General features: G+C 38.7%; 1 protein-coding gene across 1 annotated transcript in view; it reads right to left on the reverse strand.

Moving 5' to 3' along the window:
* The window catches only part of FGD6 (FYVE, RhoGEF and PH domain containing 6), a gene marked incomplete at its 5' end in the record, with an annotated part of 60,485 nt that overhangs the window by 20,432 nt on the left and 17,897 nt on the right, over positions 1-22,156 (reverse strand). Inside the window, 7 exon segments of the mRNA XM_010135970.1 lie at positions 1,983-2,033; positions 7,577-7,664; positions 8,802-8,958; positions 9,782-9,933; positions 18,189-18,219; positions 18,312-18,373; positions 21,538-21,685. Of these exon segments, the coding sequence (XP_010134272.1) occupies positions 1,983-2,033; positions 7,577-7,664; positions 8,802-8,958; positions 9,782-9,933; positions 18,189-18,219; positions 18,312-18,373; positions 21,538-21,685 (689 nt within the window).

Genomic DNA, 22,156 nt, shown 5'->3' on the forward strand with positions numbered 1-22,156 from the left:
GGTCATGAAATCATGTAAGAAACTAAACTGAGGCATGAACAAAAAGCTCCTCCTAAGGCAATCTAAGGAGAATATTTGTTTGAGATTTTTGTGAATCAAGGCAATGCAAGCACAGGAGTCAAACAGTTAAAAGTCAGAGCACATATCAAGCATCTGATCAAAATTTAAGTTTAGATAATAGATGTCATGATGTCAGCTGAGCCTGCTGAAAAATAGCTGGTCTCCTACTAAGAAATGTTGGAGCTCCTCCAGCCAAAACACTTCCCAACTCCCATCCACTTGAAAGAAAATGAAGGGAAATTTAGCTAAATTCATGAAGACAGGAATGAGCACCTGAATTTTTTGGTTTACCTTTCTTCATCTACCAGCTATTTCACCTCTAAAAACCTAAAATTTTATTCATTGACTTCAAGCAAGATTGAAGAATGTTAGAGAAAATTTGCTGCTTATTGAAGGGAAGGTTCCAGGATGTCAGGGCTACTTACAGAGCCAAGACTAAACAAATCTAAACAACAATATAAAATAATCTATAGGGTCAAAGTCCATAAATAAAGTGGGTTTTGGCAGGGAAGAGCATTCCAATTCTTATACCACTTAGCTGAAGTAATGTATTCAAATAAAGGTCATCAGGAACAATTGCGGTGTTTGGGTTTTTTCCCAAGAATACTAACTGTAACCAAACCTAGTCTTCCCCTACTGCCCAGCAACGGAATTTAACAACTAAGCAAAGTCAGAACTAAGTTAAGCTTAATTGTCACAAAAAAGATATTAGTGAGCAAAGATTACATTTTCTTTTCTTACCCAGTTTCAAAGATAGACTATTAAACATGTCGAATGCATAAAATTAGCACTGTTATTGGTACAACTAACCTTTTGCTTTTATCTTTGATATATTTAGGGAGACGAAAATACTGTGGAAGGTACAACTACAAAAACCAAAAAACCTGGGAAAATCACTAGAAAATGTAAATTAAAAAAATACTTAAATTTGCTTACTTTTCAAGTCATCAATTGTACATCAATTATTTAATGTACAGCGCAAACATTAATTTGTTCACAGTCATAAGAAGTGCAAGACAAACTTTTCTATCTCTTCAAGAGTCATCATTTAAAATATTTTTGGCTTATGTTTTCAATACACTCAAACAAATACGTCTGAATGTCCTAAGCAAAGGCACTCATTTATTGCAGTCCAATCAACTACATCTGCACAACTCTCCTAAAGAAAATGGGCTTCTCAGAAAAATGTCACTAAGGAGACTGAAATAAGTGACAGGCTCATGCAAATGAAATGGAAGCATTGACTGGGAGTTTTTTTAGTACTGCTGAAGAACAGATATGGAAGAAGGAAATGGTCTGAAGGTGCATCGCATTGCTACACTCAAATTAAGCCAGCTTAATCCCAAACTACTATGAAACACGTAGTCCTGTCCTCTTCCATCAACAACTATTCCTTCTTATTTCCTCTTATCTCCTTTCCCCTCACATGCAGGCAAACGTGTGGAAGTCACTTCTGTTTGCGACAAGTAAATCTGGAGAACTGCTCAGGTTAAATATAACCCAGAACAGCTCCTTGATCTTGTTCACTCCTGCCACATGAACATTTGTCCTGGCACAGAGAGAGGAGGAGGACAGAAAGGCTCATAGCTGGGAGAGAGCAGCTGGTAGACCAGACTGCCTATCACGAAAGGTCTAAGGATGCAAGAATTGTTTCTTTCAGTAGCAATACCCAAAATATCTGCTTAAGCTGTGTGTGGAACTTCACTCGTCTCTTGGTTTCAACTCAGGGGTGAGCTGATAGCACTCTCAGGCCCACACTTTTTAAACACGAGTTTAAAATCTTTCAGAATCTCTGCTGAGAATCCCAGAACTAAACAGAAAACATTTTTATTACTGGCTTAGCATTTTGCACGCATTTAAAATTTAGAAACATTATCACGTGTACATAAGATGTTAAATCTTTACTGTAATAAGTCATTTACCTTGAGTATCCCTATAGTCTGCAGATTCTTCTAAAAGATTCTTTAAATAATCTGTATAAAGAAAAAAATAATATAAAGACGTAACACCAGAAAGTAGTAACGACCATCTTTTTCCTGAAAATCTGCTTTTAAAGCAGACCTATACCACAAAGATCTATTACTTAATCTTTTAAATCTGTCAAAGAAATAACAAAAGGAAAACTAGCATTTCCATAGTGAAAGTGTATAATAGTATCTTGCTTAGGGAAGACGAGGTTATTGGAGCAGTGGCCTTCTCCAAAAAGTAATTATGCGCTGTAAATATTATTCCAGAACAAAACAAGCAAGTGAAAAACAAGTACATACCTGTAATCATTTAGATTTAAACTGATGTAAAAAAAATTTCAAGATTACAGATATTTGTCTGAGCACTTAAATTTTCTATAGGATCTAAGAAAAAAAGTAGTCCATTACAACAGATCTAATTATGATTAATATTTTTCAATGATAAAAGTATTATAACCCCCCAATGTTCAAATAGACATTTTTGGGTTTCAAATACAAATTTAGTTCCTCAACCACGAGATGGCACCCTCAATCCATTAAAGGCTCAAGAGTTTTAGAATCTATTTTACTTAGCTAAAATTAACTCCAAACGTATGACTATGCAAGAACACATCCCCCTCAAGTTTCTATTCCCCGGTCGAGTGTCTAGTTCACCAAAAGGTACAATATCCTATCAAAGATGAATACATATCTTCAGTTGAAAGTCAACCATCTATGCTCTACAAGCCACAGCTTTTTACTGCTTAAAATTAAAAGGAATAAAATCAGAAATTTGCAAAGAAATATACATGTTAGACTGATAGTATGAACAAATACTGATTTATAATTACCTTTTAAACAAGGTATTAAGATTCTGGCAGATCTACTGAAAATTAATCCTATGAGATTTAGCAAGCATTCAATTTTAGCTTCGCAGTAGTACAAGTTTCACGTAGGAGTGAAATAATTCAACTCCCATATGCTTGCCCTACCCAAATTCATCCTTTTACTCAAGAAGGATCAGGAGCCAATTGTTCCTGCCTTCCTAAGATGTTTTGCTTCATGCATGCCCCTCAGAGACAGCTCAGTGTATTGTAATCTCCTCCTTATGCAAAAAAAAAAAAAAAAAGGAATTATGAAACACACTTCTGCAGCAGAAATGCTAAGAAGAGTGAGAAATCATGTCACTTAATAAAAGCTTTGAGAAAAACAGAACTACAAAAGGAAAAATATTTGGCAACGAAATCTTATTTTTTGGCAAAGACCTAAGGGAGGATCCAAGAGAGAAGCATGAAGTGTAGGTTGGGGTGAAGGAAAAGGAACTGGCTGAAGTCTCCTGTAGGGAAGTGGAGAGGGAGCACTGGGAGGTCTGGCTGGGCCACAGGAACACCCACAGCTTTCTGCTCTCCTCGAAGTTTTGTATGATCACTATCAGTCAACACAGGACAAAGTCTGACATGGCACCAAACTCTCTCCAGCTATAGTCCATAAATAGTGCATCCTTCACACCCCTCAAGATCTCGTGCTGTAGTAGCTACCAAACATTCCAGTATATTTAGGTGGACACGTGCTCCATTAAAAACAAAGTTTATCTTGTTTCACCTCAGGTTGTAAAAAGCTGGTGTGAGAGAAAAAAAAAAAAATCAGCAGGATGTATTTTGAAAGGAATTGAGAAGAGTTCACATTGTTGTTAACTTGGTTTAATCTAGAGAAACCTATGTCACACATCCAACACCAGCTGTCCCCCACCTGCCCTGCCCACTTGACAGATGCTCTCTCAAGTCTGGAGCTGTGCCATACTGCCCAGGCAGAGGACTCTTGGGAATTCCCTGTAAACCAAACAAGTTACAGCTTTACAATTGCAACTTCATCTTCACAGGGGCCAGCACAAAGGACTTCAGTGGGAACCTCCCCGCGTAAAGAATGAGTCCTTCAATTCATACAGAAATACCAGCTTCTTAAAGCTGCCAACCACACACTCAATTTACAGGCTAGGAACAAGGGGTGAGGTGGGACTACTTTACTCATCTGCAAATGCACTGCTGGCACACTAAGAAACTGTCCCTAGTACATGGAGATATCCAATTTAATATCTAAAGTGATCGCACTGGAAACTTAAAACCAGAGATCCAACACAGGAACAGTTTCTTGGTATATTCATGCTTTATGACATATTCCCCAAAACAACAACACTTTACATCACCCCAAAATATTTTTGGATGTGTATATTCTAGCATTTTAAATCATATCATCAGTGAATAAAAGAGGGAAAATTACACATTTTAACCTAACTGCATTTATTTAAAATTCTGTATTTAAAAGGAACGTAGCTTTTGCATTACAAGACTGAAGCAGCCAATAAAACTTGCAAATGTAAAGTCCAGAAGGTGATAAATACGTAATGTTCATCTTAATACTCTCTATATGTATCTATATAAGCGGACTTCAGTTCACAGCTAAAACTCAGCTTCAGAGAAGCATAAGAACGGATGTTTTTAGTCTCTTCTGCAAATACACACTGGAAATTTTGTGCTTGCAACAACTTCTGGAGGTACTGGCTTAAACTACACAGAGAACTGGATTTCACAGACATGAATAACATTACAGTAAAAATTTAGCAAAAATATTCCCAGATAAAATAAATACAGAAGTCAAATACTAAGGTGGAATGGCATCTACTGTATTTGCCAAAAAACTTTCCTCTCTGAAATGCACTTTAGCTGTTCAGTCTAGGAAGACCTTAAGCATGCTTTCAGAAAAGCAGACTTAGAAATTAAAATTCTTAGCTCTGCTGGATACCACAAAACACAACAAAAATCAACACAAAAGAACACAAGTACTATTTACTGTTTCTGGGGTGAACAAAATTTCCTTAAGCCCTGCTTCTACCTGACAGCAGCCAGCAATTCTCTCTTTCTTCTTGCTGGGGCGCAATGACTATCACTTCTTCTCCTGCTAAAATTTCTCATCTGCTTCATTAACTACTACTTGTCTCAGGTTATCTAATTTAAACTCAAAGCAATTGTTCCCAAACATGTAATTGGCCTCAAGTCTGACAACTCTATTTCCAACCTGCAAAGGAGCAGCGTGCTCGAAGGCTTATTTTTTCAACCCCTTCAGCCTTCCTTTACTATACACCAGTAAAGGATAATAAAAGACTCCCTCTCTCTGCAAACCTTACGTTGAGAAAAAGAGGAAACATCCCGTGACAGTGAAGAATGTGTTCATATTGTACAGTTTCAAGTAATCTACTCAAATCAGAGATTTTTGGGAGGAGAGAATCACCTCTCCTTCATTTCTATTAGAAATCAGAGGCCTCTAATTAACCTGCCCCAAAACCACCTTGTATTTGCTGTATAAAGCTTGGAGCCAGTATGTGCAGAAGCAGGAGTTCACTTGCTGGACTGAAGAAGCTATATAATTAAACAGAAACACAGCTGAGCTGCACTGCTCAGCTCACTGGTTGATTTATGAGTCCACCTGCTCCTGCTCTTGTTAGCACAAAAGTAACTCCACTTCAAAGCACAGCAACAATCTTGTGATGTGACCATGTAGCAGCAGGTTATCAGAACAAAGCTGTCCCACTGACACAGAACATCTAAATAGGAAGAAATCCCTGCTGACTCAGCTTCATTTCCTGGATTATTTCCGCTCCCCTGCTCTTACCCGCTGCCCCCTCCTCCCTCACCCTCAAATCCCCTCTGTCTTCAGCCTGGACAGCTGCTGCATCGCTGCATCTCACTCATTGCAACAACAGATCCAAATACTTTGCGTGTCCTCCAAAGGTTTTGCAGCACAAGTTTATAAAGAGATTGCTCAATATTACACAGAGCTGCTGGAAGGTCACAGAGCATAAGGGTCTTTCTCAGAGATATGGAAGAGTGAGAATCTCAAGGGCAACAGAAATGCATGATAGATTGAACAGACTGAAAATTAAACGGATCCAAAAAAACACTCCCCAGCCCCAGCATAATTACATTCTTAGTTTGACCTTTTTATTGCTCCCATAGAGAAAATTACTTTTCTAAATTAGCAGCCAACATTGCAAACCCCTTCCTGTCAATAGCATTTGCAGGTGTATTTAAAGCTGGCAGCCACAGTAAGGCCTGCAGACTGGGGACACCTAAAGCAACCCCCATGACCACAGAATGATTTTTTTCAGGTTTAAAACAGCCTGTCCCAGCCACAATGACAGTTAATGATCACAAGGAATTCCCCTTAACATCTGAGTTTTGTTTCAGTGCCATTCACCCCTGACATCTCTCACTTTGCTGTGTATACTGACAACAGCATTTACTCCATCCTGATCCTCTGTTCAACCTTTTTAATTGAAACCTCTGAATTTATCCAAACTTCCATTGATTTTGGAATGCAGAGCAAACCTATACCATGCCCTAAGTGACTATCCTTTTAAAATAAAGCAACTCCCCAAATGCTGTTTCATGGTTTGATTTCATAAATTAAGAGTCACTAAGATTTTCCCCTACAAAGTAGTCCATCTAATAAAGGGGTTTCACCCTCACTAAGACACCTGTGACTTTAGTGAGATTATTAAAATGAAAACAGTCAATGTTAATAACTTGGTAACAGCTGTATAACACTTCAGTCTGTAACTCCTACAGCACCACTAGTCTAAGTACTTGCTGGGGAAATGCCAACAAGCTGCTACAGAGCCAAAAAAAAGGTCACAGAGCATTTTATTTTGCAGTTACTACATAAACAGAGGCTATTTTTAAATTGCTCATCAAGAAGCAATGGCTTTCAAAAACAATGCCTTAAGTATCTCCAAATCCTTACAGGAGCCATCCCCCTTTTACAACAAACACCTCTCAAAATAATTCACAAAGGGGGCCTCTGTCATTGCCTTTCTTTTACAGAAAAGAAAGCACTGCATCACGGAGACGACCTGCTCAAGGTCACCCAAACATGCCAGTGCCAGAGCAGGGTAAAGAGACCAGATTTCCTAGTCCTGAGCCAGCTCTTCAGCCTACAATGCCCCTGTAACAAGTCTTACTCATTTACTGGTGAAGTACACTAAAACCACGTGTTTTGCCTTTAAAAGAGAATGGATTTTATAGGCAAAACACCTGGGTGGGGGAGAAATGGAGAAGCTACTTGCAGAAGTTCACATTTGCATAAGCATCTTTCACTTCCTTCTCCAAGTTTCAATATCCCCTACCTTTTTCCTTCATTTAAGAAAACTGAAAACCACACAAAAACAACAACAAAAAAGCCCCGCAAACCAAAACCTCTAAGGAAATTAGGAGCTTCCATTACCACAGAAACAAACAAAAAAACCCACAGGTTTCATATTTTCCGAGTATTGCTGAATGTACCATCAGGGAACATACCACAACGTTAGGAATATTAGCACCTTCCTTGTGTATTTTAGTGTAACCAGTATTATAAAAGAAAGCCTCTAAACCCATGCCATGTTTTTAAAAAAGTGTCACATATCTGAAGTCAGAAAAAACCCCACGCTCTACAGATGGATACGAGCACCTGAAAACAAGTTTCCTGGGACATGAGAAGACTTGGCTTCTTAAGCCTGCAAAAGAGCATGATCGTACCCGTCAACAGGAGCCTGTATTGGGGAATCCTCTGAACTGGCTTGAGCAGATAGTGCTTGAGGGCCAGACTAGCACAGCGGGGGCTCATCTGAAAGAAACACCCAAAATAAGATACAATCCTGTGGTAGTCAAGGGTACCAGTAAAACAAAACATACCTACGAGCAACTACTGATTACACTGCATAAGCATTATCTTAAAAAGGTGTGACTTACCACAGTGTTAAACAGCACACTACAGAGCAAGCGCTGCCCCGTGGAGGTCTGCATGCAAAATTAATTGTGCAATGAAAGACTTCAGTAAGCACTGAAAACTCTGCGTACTCAAAACAGGTGCTTTTGATTATGAGGAAGAGAGGTGAAACTTTCCAGACATAAGGGAAACACTGGTGGTAAGGGCAACATGCTCCTTTGTAACTGCTGATACAAAGTGCTGTTGGAGTGTCCGTTAAGCAAAGGCATCGCTCTCTGCAGAAGTTTTAATTAATCCACACCTCTAAAGACAACGTGGAATTAAAAGATCCATAATTCAAAAATATTATCTTGAGTTTGCATTCAAAATAACATGCATCTGAAACACCAAGTCCCCCAAAAGGTCTCTCAGCTTCTTCCTGTCTTTGCTGACTCTACCTCAAGCTCTTCCTTCTCCCACTCTAAGCAGCCTTTGGAACAACTCATAAGCAAACAGAGCAGGGATTACTCAAGGGGAAGCCCGTGTAATAGGAGGTAAAGTCACCATTTGTGCGGATCAGGTTCTTGGGGAGTTTGCACCTCTCCTCTCACTCGTTTTAAGCGAGTTATGTACAAATCTGGCAATGCTCTTAGGGACATGCAGCAATCGGATAAAAGCTGATTCATGAGCTGGCTTTGAAACTTTTAGAAATATGCAGATGAGTAAATGCACTTTTTTTTTAATGTTTCCAACCGAAATGAAATACCATTGCCATGAATAAGCTACTGCCCCTATGATGTGGCAGAGAAATCAACCTGGTTAAAATCAGACAGTTAATCAGTGCCTAGTACAATTAGGAGACAAAACTAAAAAAAAAAAGCAGCTAGAGATTTTATTAATGTGTCTTTCATATAATTTCTAGCACATGCTGCATTTTCTGAAAACCAAAGTCCTTTATCATATCTCACAGTGGTAGGGTACTGTCTAAAGCCTTACGGAGCTCAAAACTGCTGAAAAGCCACAAAATAATACATATCTTACAAATGACTACAGTACCTCGAAATCTTTGACTACTGAAGCAAAACCTGCATTCTTCTTACACTGTTCATCTAATAGTGCAACATTTTTATCAAATTCTTTGATGTAAGTTGAATACATCTTTAAGTAGGGACCCTTTTTAACAAATATATCAGCAATTCTTTGATGTTCGAGCCTAGGAAAAAAAAAATAAGAGCAATTAGAAAGAGCTGAAAAGAGTGTACATTTTAACCCTACAGCAAAACGTCTTTTTCACAGTACGATGTCCTGGTTCACGTTTTGATCAAAAAGCTTACAGGTCAGCAGATAGGCATCCATCTTAATAGCTACCCTGAAAAATATTACCAGGCACATCCTGACACACTAGTGTAGTGTTAGATGACAACCACTTAATACACAGTCCATTTAAAATGGTCTTGGACCATTTGAACTCTTCAGTACAAGCTGGATTTCTGAGGAGACATCTTCAAATTTCAAGATGCAGTCTCCATCCCTTAATAGCAAGCATGATATTACAGTTTTCACCCATTTTAGTGCCTTTTATCAATAGGCTTTGTACAGCTGATTTAGATTCACCCACAAGTGTAACTGAGAATGGACTACAATGGGGTTGTGGCTGTCAATCAGTGCTGTGTCTGGTTAGTAGATCAACTACCTTTAAAATGCAAATCTGTTTTCTTCAGGACAGCCTCCTTTTCCTCTAATAAAATCATGCCTATGCAGCGATCAGAACTTCCAATGAAAAATGCAATTTTAAATACAAAAGTGTGATTGCTAAAACATGTATTGACGTGTCTTCTGGACCTTTCTGGACATATCTAAATAGCAAAAAGTACAACTAAACAGACAATTATCTCCTGTACTTTCGAAGTCAATTCTGTCATTTAAGAAGGCATGTGAAACACAAACAAGAGTCAAACTGTGGTCACATGGAGTCACATAAGCCCCACAGATAAATTTCAACATCAAAGGAGTGGTATCCCTTTATTGATAGTCACCAGTGAGATAATCGCTCTTCCAGTTCCCTCAGGAGGTCCCGATTGAGTTCGTACAGCTGAGGTAGGTAGTACAGGATCTGATTCAGGATTCTGTCCTCAATCACTGGCTTTCCAAGCTGCCTAGAGGCATGTGCCACAGCATCCCGGAAATCCTGCCGGAGTACAAAGAGGACAGAAACCCCCCCTCCCATGAGCGAACAGCCTTCAAAGCACCAACACAGACAACAGCATTCTCTCTGCAGACATTCCAGGCGCTGCTCCCTATTACCAAAGGGAAGGCGGGTACCATCTGGGTTATGTCTCTCTGAAGCTTCAATTTACTCCTCTGGGACTGCCTTAATCCCTTTGGTTGGATGTTGGAGCTTTACTTTCTTGCTCCTGTATGCATAATATAGAAGTTGTTCATTATTTTTATAACATGCCCTTAAGAAATGTACTGGTACTACATATGAGGAAACTAAGAGGAGGAAAAAAGCTTGTATCTGCAAGGGTGTTGGCAGCCTTGAGTATCTTCTTGCTAATATTTGAGCCAAAAAGCAAAAACGTTATATCAGGTAATACAATCACAGTATCTTATTTTAAAATCATAATTATTTTCATAAGTCATCTACAAATGCCCTTTCAGAAGATGTGCCTCAGACAAAAACGTAGGGTTGGTCACAAAAAATTACATAGCAGCTCTTCTACATACAGGAAAATTAACATCTGACAAAAAGGTGTTGTAATAACAGATGGGAACCATGAATTTCAAATGTTAATGATGACCAAACCCAACACTAGTACCTTCAAAACATTTATGTGAAGGAGGAGAAAAATCCTGCTTGCACTGATCATCTTATAGCATTTTTATGCTGTAACCAGATCCCAATAGGACGGAGCTGAGGCTGGTCTTCATTAAACTATTTGGAATTAAAACCTTGGCCTCCCACAAGTCAGTGTGGCCAGGATTGTATCCATATTGAAACTCAGTATCCATTACATGAGGTATTTCCCCTGATCACATGCAAACTTTAAAGAAAGCTTAGCAATTTAGCATTTCACCAACAACATTGTTTAAACTGACAAAAAAGAAAATCCAAATTAGGTGGTGCGTTGTATTGTCTTCCTTGACTTTTGGCAACAGTGAAAAAAAGAGAATTTGTAACAGCTCTTTTTGAGTTTCTGGTCTGCTGAAACCTAGTAACACGTGTACAATCTGTAGGTATCCTGAAAAAGGTGACCAACAACGTATTCCTAAGCACCATGATCAGTGATATTTTAAATGCACATGGGGTCCACACCTGCTATTGAAAATCTGCAAGGTCCTCTGGTTGGGAGAAAGAAAAAAAAAAAAGCTCCCTCTTTTCCCCTCCCCTGGTCTTACTAGCGATCTCATCAGTTCAGCATCCGGCACTATTTAGGGTCTCTCAAACTTAAGCCTCAACATTCCCCTGCCCTCTCTGCTCATTACATCATCTCTGGGCAGCATGAGCTTCAGACACACTTTCTTGCTTTGTGACCCTCTGGGTCATGAAGGCTGTGACTGGGCAGTTATGACAAGAAACTGAAAGGAGATACAGGGCATGGCTGTGATGGGGGTAGGCTGAGAACTAAATGCAAGGGAGTTAAAAAACAGATGGTGTTATTCATATGGAAATGTTCTGTTTTACATCCTCTGTGCAGACTAGTGACACATAGGTTAACTACCAGCTGCATCTTATGGGTTTTCATGACCCCAGGGCATTGCTTAACACTGAAATGATACATGGAATTACAATGGCAAAAGCTCAAATGGGGCATTCTGGAGAGCTTCATGCAAAATGCACCATCATATTATGATAATATTCTCCTCCTCCCCCCCCAATCACACACACACACAATATACTGTATGTCTTCAGCCACGGATGAAACAAGAATTTTGTTATAAGGCTACTTGCACACTGAAAAGAAAAGCAGTTTTGTCCATAGTATAATCAACAACCCAGGCTTTTCCCTGACCAAACAATAAAAGGAGAGCAGGGAGCCAGGTTTAAGCACCAGTAGATAAGACAGGAATGTAATTTGTGGTCAATAGCATTTACTAAACTTCTAGACAGAGCATTCACAGAGTCTGCAGGACGTTTTCCAAATACAGATTTGGTTTTTCAACTAGCTTGGTCTAAAGTCCATCAGCTTCATCAGGCTCTGGATCACATCACGGAAGACTCTATCATCAAAACAGCCAACCCAAACTTTGTTTCATCCCTCCTCCCGCCCCCCTCCACACCTGAGTAAATGGAGGAACCCTGCAGAGAGGAAACACAGGGAAGAAAGATAACACGAAGCCTTCAAATGATGTAAAGCAGCCTGCTAAACTAAACTTCAGCACTTTTTTTTTTTTTAATTATCAAGTCTTCACTACAGAAGCAGTACAATGCATTTGTCACCGTAATCATATTAAGATTTATTTTTAACCTGGCCGTGGGTGTGAAGTAACTGTCATGCCAAGTTCATCTTGAGATAAACTTAAGAGTTAAAGGCAAAGAGCACATGCCTGAGGAGTGGGGGTAGGAAAAGTCAAACAAATGTAGCAAGGTTGGAATTAACAGTGTTTACTTTTGAAGGTACTGGCCTTCTGAGAAAGTAATTTCTTAGCCAAAAGCAAAGCATAGGATAGGTCTGTTTTAATTAGCAAATGTAAAATACGTTAACTTCAAAGTAAACTCTGAAATTTCACTCCAAAGGGTGGAAGATATTCAGATAAGGCAAACTTCTTATACAAGTAAGTGAACAACTTAGAAATTAGAAATTGCAGTAATAGTCATTTTAATGCACCAGAACGTAATTCCTTCTAAAACTAAATCTGCCCACTGCTAAATAAACGCAAAATCACTGTTGCAAATAATGCATACGTTGCTGATATCTATATATACCTGCAAGAAGTGATTAGTATTACAAACATATTTAGCATATAGTACTACATAACACTGCTGAAGAGCACTGCTTTCATCAGTCTCTTCAAAGACAGTCACCTGAGTTGTGCTAGAAATGATTCTGTTTGGAGCAATGCAACAAGCCATTACGATTTTTTCTAATAAAAAAAGACCCTTTCAAATATTTCAATCTTACTCATTTAAACAAACAAACAAAACACCCAACACCCATCTTGTCATGCTTTGGAATTTATGTGCTTATTTCACTGAAAATTGACACCATTTGTAAAAGCTTCTACATGACAGAAAACAAAAGATTATCTAGTTATGCTGAATCATCTCATCTTCCTCCTTAAAGAAAGAGGGAAGCTATTGCACACTTTATGGAATGCTGCGTTACAGTTTCTAGCTCTACATTACATTCAGGTCCAATAATAATCTTCTGATACCACTTTTTACTGCCCAGGCAAAGGCAATTGTCTTTACACAGCTACTTTCTGAGTAGCTTAGTAGTACTCATCACCCTCCCTGGAAAGCACATTCTTTTCAAACCAGTAACAGTCTTCATTTATTCTAGACCAAGGCAGCATCGCATTGGGTAATTGTCCATATGAATATCCTGTTTAAGCATTTTTAAAGGTTTCTGAGTGCATACTGTTGCTGAATTACTGCCTGAGAAAAACATTCCCAATTTGAAACTGTTTAGGGAATTTTATTTATCCTATTAGTATACACTTGCCCTAGAGCTATGCAGTTTTTGAACAATATTTAAGGAGGATACAACCACCGCTGCTTATGTTTCCTCCCACACCTCCTTCAATGCAGCTTCCTTAAATAAGCAAAGGGCTGTGATATCTGAAATAATTCCGACCCTGTTCTGAATCATCTGAGATCAGCCCACGCACTTCCCCTCTGCAAAGGCCGGGACTCATGATTCCCCTCAGTTCTTTCCACGCAAGGATTCCCAGCATGCAGCAGTGACCTGCCCACGTAAGTCTAAAGGAGCCAAGGAATAGGTTTAGTTGTAAACCAATACTGGTACTGACCAGACTAAACCCTTGCTCAGCTGCTGACTGTGTTAAGTGCACCTTCAGGTACCTAATAGCTGAATTAAGACAATTTCAAATGCATGAAATTAAAACTTGTGAATTTAACTAGAAGAGAAAGAACTACAAGATCTAAACATGGTCACAAATCTTACTCTTAAGGCTTCAACCAATATTCATCTTGGATCTGGTCTCCTAAAACATACCATCAGCAAAGCAAAAATAAGCCACTTCTACTGAGGTGCAACTCCCAGCTAAATACACCTGCAGATAGCTCAAATATCAGTTTAATTTAAGGAAAAAATTATGTTTGCACTTGGGTGTTTTTCAAGGAACACACACGCATCCTATGGTGGGGGGAGGGGGGAAGGGGAGAAAGTTTCACATTCTGGTGAATAGCCAGGCTGCTGTATGTGACAAACTCTAAACACTAGAGACTGCTAGAAATACAGCTACAGAAGACTTCATAAATATATTATTTGAAATGTAAATAGGCAGTCTTTAAAATTAGAGTCAGACTATTAGCCATAAACTGTTAAGTTAAACTACAGCAACAATAGTTAATGAAGACCGTAAGTAAGTAAGATGAGTTTGCTTCTGGAAAGCTGCCAAGGAGTTCCACACTGTTTTTTTCTCAGGTAGTAAAGTAAGTTTTAAGTCTTTAACTATGTAATAAAGTTAATTATTTACAATAATCAATTATTTGACTGTGGCATATTCCAGGATTGTTATTTCAAGGAATAGGCTGGGTAGTAGAACATTATTTCCTTCCAAACCAAAACTAGCCTTCGTAATTAGATGACTACAGCTGCAATTCATTGTCAAATGCCTCAATCAGCGATTCTAAAGCACTTCATAGACTAAACCTTTATTAACATATTCACCTCAGACTGATCAAATATTGAAGTTTTACAGCTGGAGATAAAGGATTGGAGGTTGAATTTTTCACAGCCAAACAGTAGGTCAGGTGTAAGCCAAGTCCAGAGGTCAGGATTTCCTTTGCTGCAAAACCCATAGCTATTTTATTTCTCAATATGCACATTACATTCTTTTTCCAAATCTACTATGAATTATTTTTCATAATATTTGGCTACAATATACAAAAGGTCTAAGTTTTATAGATAGATAAAACTATATATGTAGTTTACATATATATATAATTTTGCAATCGTTTTCTGAGAACAAGAGGCTGATCTTGTGGCTGCAGAAAAGTTAGAGGAACCTCCTGACAACCTTCCTACTTGCTCTCAGAGTTAAGTCCCTGATAAGAACAGAACAGGGGTCTAAGTCAGAAGCACAGACCTAAAGGCTCAGGCCAAAGCTCATAGGGCTAAGCTTTTCTTTGCTCACAGCACAAAGTTATACGCTAAGCCTTGCAGTGGAAGAAGCCATCCCAAAAAGCATGTTCCTCTGCTGGACCAGAAGCCTCACTGCCTATACCACAGCAGTAGAGGGGAAACAAAATCCAAAAGGATGTGAGAACAAAAAGAGTGGTGGGTTTTGGCAAAAGAATAAGATCTGGAACGAAAATGGACAAAAGAAATGACAGCAAATAAGTCATGCAGCTTACCCTTACAGCACACCAAGGTGCTGCTGAGGTCTTCTCACTTGTGCAAAGCAAACTCTTTTCATCAGTGAATCCCACAACAAAGTACAAACTGCACCAATTCTTTTCAGGCACACCAGGTGTTTTGGCAGGTCAGAGCAATGTTTTACATCCAGCTCACTGTTCTTTTTTTTTTCCCTGCAAGTGCCCTTAAGGTAGAAACAGGACTTCTCAATCCTTTCCATTCTGGAAGCCAGCATGAACCACCCCACAAAGATGCATACAGATGAGCTGGTTCGATTTAAGCCCCTTTGTTGTCAGGAGTTTCTAACAGTATTTTACTAGAATCTTGTCCTCTGTAAGAACATTATGATAATTACAGAAATACAGAGAATTCAGGATTACATCTAGTGTTTGATTTCTCTGTCAAGCAAGCCCATTCACTGGGTATATTTGAGAGAGCACCAGCATGCAAAGCAAGTTAATTCCCTTAACTCTGCCAACATCAGTTTATTTCGTATTACAGAAATGCCCCCAAGTATCTATAATTTTCTAGAGAACTGCCTTCAACAGAAGCAGTCAGGTGTACTTACTAAATGTGACAGTATCCAAATTGGCTGGCACCCTGGTGTCTTGGAAGAGTTGCTCCACCTAACTTGAATTTGTCAACATAAAAGAAAAAAATGCTAAAAAAATTTCAGTGGTACTTGTAACCAGTTTGCAATCACATTATCACCTGCTTTAGACTCCACTTCAAATGCTCTAAGCAGTAGCAACTTAAAAATCTTTTTCTTACCTCAACAGTCCTATTCCCTGACTGTACCAAAAGCCATGAGCTGCAATTAACTGGCATTGTTAAGACAGTCTTAGAAGTATACTACTAATTTCAGATCATTGCTAATAGAATTAATCACTACATTTCAAATATTTACTCTTTGGAAAAACACTAATAGATGGTTCAGAAGTTGTAACAGAGCCTCTCCCAACCAGTCAAATCTTTACTATGGGTAAAATAGCTCAGCCTGGGGAGAATCTGAGTTTTAATTCCAGAAAAAACTGTCAGAGGTTACTAACTGGCCGTTAGTAATCCTGACACTAAAGCTAGAGTAAACCAAAGTGGTTCAGTGCATATGAATTCTAAAGGATAGTTTAATCAATGTTTAAATGCTATCCCTAAAAAATATATGATTAAATAAACAGATTTAATAGCATCTGTGACGAACATACACAAATCCTCAAGTGTACCACTCTGTGGAAATGAAAAAGTTTCTGCAACCTTTCTCAGTTATGGCAATTTTTATTTAATAAAGAACGCACACACGCACAGAGCCTTGAAACCGGTGCTCACTCAGACAAAGACACTCACCAACGTTTCCACACCAGGCCAACAGACAAGCTGAGGACAAAGTATTTCCTTGATTCCCAGACTAGCATCCTCTCTGTTAGAACAGGCTGAATACAGGTCGATTGTTACTGCTAGCCAACAAAAACATTTCTAACACTTTTGATTTGGCAGCTAAAACCTAGTGCACTGTCATGATCAGAGTTGCAAGTTATCCACTAAAGCAAAGCAAAACACATCCTCCAGCACTGCACATTTACACTATGTGGACAACCTTAAGTTTATCCCTGAAACTTCCTCAGCTTCCTACTGTTTTCCCTCTCCCACATTCTTCCTCTGCTTGCCTGCATCCTCCTCACCAACAGCCTTTTCTTCCAGTACTGTATATGTTACCTGAAGAACCGGTACACTGAAAAGTTGAGACACCCTTAAGATACAAGTTATACGCCTGAAAAATAGGATAATTAAAAATCATACAGGTTAAAACTTGTCTGTACTCATTAGGACAACTCTCTTCCTTTAACTGGTATTTAAGCTTGAGTTCTGTACTAGAAACCATGCTGAATATAAATCATATATTGGCCACAATTGCCTGACCCAGCTTTTGAAGACCAAGCTTGAACAGAATAAGAACATGAATTACTAAAATGGAAGGCAAAAGAGGAATTAGCAAGCGGTGTGGTAGTTTTCCGTTTCCTGAAAGATCTCCGTATTGCAGGACAGCATACGTTCATCTATAAGCGCCTTTGTTCCCAGTTTAACAGAACATGCTTCTCAAGAGACTGAGACACACCAATGCATCTGTTTGCAGTATAACCACTTCTATTGCCTAAGGAAAAGAAATCACTACACTTGCACTTAATAGAGTGTCAAAATGGTAGAAACACATATCACAAGTCAACAGAAAACGCATAAAACAGAACTAAAGAAATCTAAATTCCTCATTAATTTACTATTAGCACCCTCAACACAGCATGTTTAACAGACGACTGGTCTGCATAAGCATGGAATAGATACTTAACCTTTGCTGTGGACAATACATTGCACGTACTACAATCACAGCTGTTATCAGAAAGCAAGCATCTGTCAAAGAACTGCGGCCTCACAAAAATACGTTGCCATGGTGATGGATGTGCCATTAGAGCTAATTAGTTAGATTACCTAAATAATGTGTGTTTTTATGTACTATTTGTAAAGGTAAGTTGTTCCTGCCTCCCCCCACTACTTTAGAAGTTATTCTAACCAAATATTTTATTTTGGTTGCTATGGTACAAGCTGGCTTATAAATATGATGCTGATTAACATAAATGGATATATATTCCATTTTCGATATTCAAGCAATACCCCCACTCAACTGGAAGACTGCATACATTCATTAAAGAAATGCAGAAGAAACCACCACTTCTATTCATCCATTATATAAAATCCCGAAACTTTACAGTTCTGCTTAATTAGATTAATTTTTATATTTTGAGTATTTGGACACAGCAGAAAAACATCACAAATGCTACAATAAAGCCTAAATATAGAACTTTAACAGATTAAACCAACAGAACAGGAAACCTTTTTTTTTGGTACTTACAATGTGTAAGAGCTTTAGCACATCCACAAACCTATCAGAAAAGCAAGAAAATGTAAAAAGTTACATTTTAATTGCCCAATTTAAATAACTTGAGTAGCTTTTAAGTTTAGTATTGACACTTACACTTTCTCTGAGCTCATGATCTCCTTGGCAATATGGTAAACCTTTGTTTTCTTTCCAGCTGTCTTACTCTGCAAATAAAATTATATGTTTTACTAAGTACCTACTAAAACTCAGAAAGATCATTTCCACCTAGTAGTTTCTCAAATCCAATGTAATTATTCAGTAGTTATTTCTAATAAAAACTATTTATATGCCTTGAAATCTCTTAGCTTTGAAATCTTCTGGCTTTTCAGGATCTGTGAGAAAATCACTTCTGCTTGTAGCTGGAAACAACAATATTAGCTACAAGAAGTTTTTATAACACTATTGGCCTTTCTATTTAATTATTCCAGGAAGGACTGAAGCCCATAATGAATGAAACCCTCGCACGTGACAATTACTGTTTAGTGAAAATAGTAAAGTACAGATAGTATTCCTATATTATTACCTTTTTTTTCCTGATTAATACAGAAAAAGTAATATTTGCAGTAAACTCAAATGCATTTCAGGAACATCTTAAAAGAAATACACATTTTCTTTACTGAAAAAGAAATCACACAAAAGAAAAGTCAGCTTCTGACAATACACTAAAGGAGCTGCTGGAATACACAGCAACCATACTGCAAAGACACAGAAGTGTGAGCCTTGTCATCTACCTCAACGTTGTGGAGATGATGCTGGGCTTTATGCGCTCATGTCTGGCTTCCAAAAAATCAATGCTACTGTTCAACATCAGATGGAATGAACAGATAAAACAAAGCAAAAGGGGGTGTCAGGATGCAAATGTGTTTTCTACACAGCGTAACTCCCACGTACAATTTCCCTCAGATAAAACACCTTTCTCCATAACAGCTCTCATGGTTTGCCAAGTGCTTCTCTGCTGCCAGCTGTCACCACATCTATTAGATATTCAGGCTTTCAATGGGCTGCAAAGAAAGACCGTGGATGAGGAGCACTAAAACATCACAGGACATACAACACAAGCGCAATGGAAGTCCTGGGCAGGCTGCACTGAGTATGGTAGTATAATAAAGGCATTGAAAGGTTTATCTAGGAAAGCAGACATCAATGGTATTGCATACATGAACCTTGGGTTCATAAGCACTAAGTAAGATTTTTCTGGAGTTTCAGTTCTTCTCCAAAGCTATAAACAAATCTCAAGTACTAGAAATTAGAACAGGGAACTGATGATATACATAGGTTGGCTTTAATGATATTGTTATATTCAAAATAAAAAAATTCACCTACCTTTTTCATTTGAATTTAATCGACAATGCCAAATTACAAAATTAAAATTAATTTCTAAATTCAGTAATTTGGTGTTGCATCACATACATGCAAAAAACATTATTTATTTTATATACTACATAGACATCTTCATACAGAGCTGAGATTTTACTTCTAAAATTACACTTATTTCCAAAAAAACCTTGGATCTACCCAGTGAGGGTCAATCAGATCAAGACGAGACTGTAACACCCATCCTCAGGCCTCCGTGCCTTTTTAGAAAGCACAGCTGACACACTCCCTACAAGACTGAATTCACAAGTTACACAATTATGCAGAGCAACGTATCTGCCATCACTGTAGATGTGACAGTTGCAAATGAGATGAAAATTAGTATTTTGAGAACAAGATGCTACCACTAAACAACTACAAAACGAAATATCACAGTCTGTTTTCAACCCCATTTAAAAGACTTTTCACATACCAGCTGGCACTGAAAAGGCCACTTTGCATTTGCTCAGCCAAAGATACTCCGGCCTCTAATGGAAGAACTGAAGGGATACAAATTGGGCTCTCAGGCAGGGCATTGGGAAGTAACCTGGTAACTCCTCTAACAGATAAAAAGCATCAAAACAGCCAGATGCTTGCGGTAAGGAAAAACAAAACCAAACCCAGCTGATGACTGATGCAGAGACTGCTTCATTCTCCTCTGCAGCTCCTCTCCCTGTTAGGAAGCTGGTTTTTAATCCCCAACTGCTGGCCACATGTGCCGCAAGTGGCTGAAGCAAGTCAACAAGCAGATACTTCAGCAAGTGCTGATTTAGTCTGTGAAGCCTAACTGAGAATCCTCACAACAGGGACACTTTCATGTAAAACTCCGTTGTGGAAGGTTGAGGGCATTTCTAGAGGCACACAAGGTATGTAAGCTTCTATGCAGGTACAGTTCTGCTTCATTTCACGAGAACGAGCTCTTTTCTCGATTCTTTCCCTCCCCCAATTTATTCCTCTCAGAAGATGTGGTTAAATGACATTCAGGTCTGACACATCATAATCAAGTCTTCTCTTCCAGCACTAAGGTCTCATTGCCCTTTTTTTTTTTTAATTATTATTCATTTTTAGGGAAGCAAATATAACTACTAGGAAAGGAAACAGCTCCCAGGACTTATGCTGAGGAGAGGTACTGGTCTATAAGCAGGCTAGCGTCAGGGCATCCAGGACTCAGAAGTAAGAAAGTAGGTATCCCCAAGGAGAGGGATAGGACCCCCAGAACTTCATTTCAGTCTGAGTAGTTAGCACTGTCTTTCTGATCCTCATTTGAAGGATAGAGCAAATTAAAACTGGGGAAATCATTCCAAGATGGCACTCGCAGAAGCTAGCAGAAGGTCAGAACCTCATCCCCAACAGCCGAGCATGACTTACATTCCTCCAAGGGCCATAGAGCTGTCTCTGTAACCCAGGCAGAACTGGCAGCTGGCTCTGCAAATCCAGGAAAAACTACAGCTTCCAAGAGATTTTTCACAAGGACCTTCTCACATTTTGCAACCTTCACCTGGCCCCTTTCCTTTGGCTTCACCAAAGCTGACAAACCAAAGGCTGATTTTAAACGTTCAGTGTACAAGAGACACTATGGACTCTAGGATCTGTGAGGCGTAGACAGCCACATTAAAGGTGTTTACAAGTCTCAACACTGAAGACGTCTATTAAGACACATCTGCACATGTAAATCTGTTAGAGAGGCATTGTAGGCAGGTCTACAGCTCCACGATTCAGTACTTGATTAAGAACAAACATTCCGGGCATCACATACTTTACAGTAGAATATATCTAAACCTGACCTCTTAATATCAGGCTAACACATACATATTAAATTAAAATTTTAGAAAAGAACATACAAAAGTGACAAAATGAAATACATTAAGTTGACTCAATGCCTTTTATTTAAAAATATCCCAACAGGTTACAGCTTACAAAACAGTGCAAGAGTAAGGAATAGCTTCAGAAGATAAAGATAAGAAGATACCTGTTTATCTTCGTGAGGATCAGGTTCCCCTTTGCTGGAATCAGAATTTGTGTCATCATCTTCATCAGAACTGTTCATGATATCATCTTCATCTGACTGAAGATCTCCCATTACCATGTTAGGATGATCACGGTGTTCTTCTAAGGACCTAAAATTAAAATATGTATAGTTGATAAACATACCATACTTTATTCATGTAAAGAGCTTTCTGGTTTACTCCACAATGAATGATCTACTTGGTATCAGAAACACTGAAAACAGTAGTGGGTAGTTTGAGGATGACAATGACAGTGGTAGGCTTTTCCATAGCGGACTCCTATCTCTGCAGTGTCTTATATATGCTGGTATTGATACTGTGCTTGCTGACAGCAAGCAAAAACGACAGTACCTTTGGAGTACTTATGTTACTCCTGTCTATCAGAGTTTGCCTGACAGCCAAGTTCAATAAAGCTATTCCCTTACTGCTATCTGCATGTATAGTGCAACATTTGTACTGTAGCCCAGAAGGATAAAGAAAGATCACAGCCATTTTGCCTTCCTCTATCACATAGCATCAGGGTTTGTTCTAGGTATGGTAGTCAGACTGGAGCTTTCTGTCTGAAATTTTAAATGCATGCAT

Source organism: Buceros rhinoceros, unplaced genomic scaffold (assembly GCF_000710305.1).
Source record: "Buceros rhinoceros silvestris isolate BGI_N320 unplaced genomic scaffold, ASM71030v1 scaffold16185, whole genome shotgun sequence".
NCBI lineage: Eukaryota > Metazoa > Chordata > Aves > Bucerotiformes > Bucerotidae > Buceros > Buceros rhinoceros.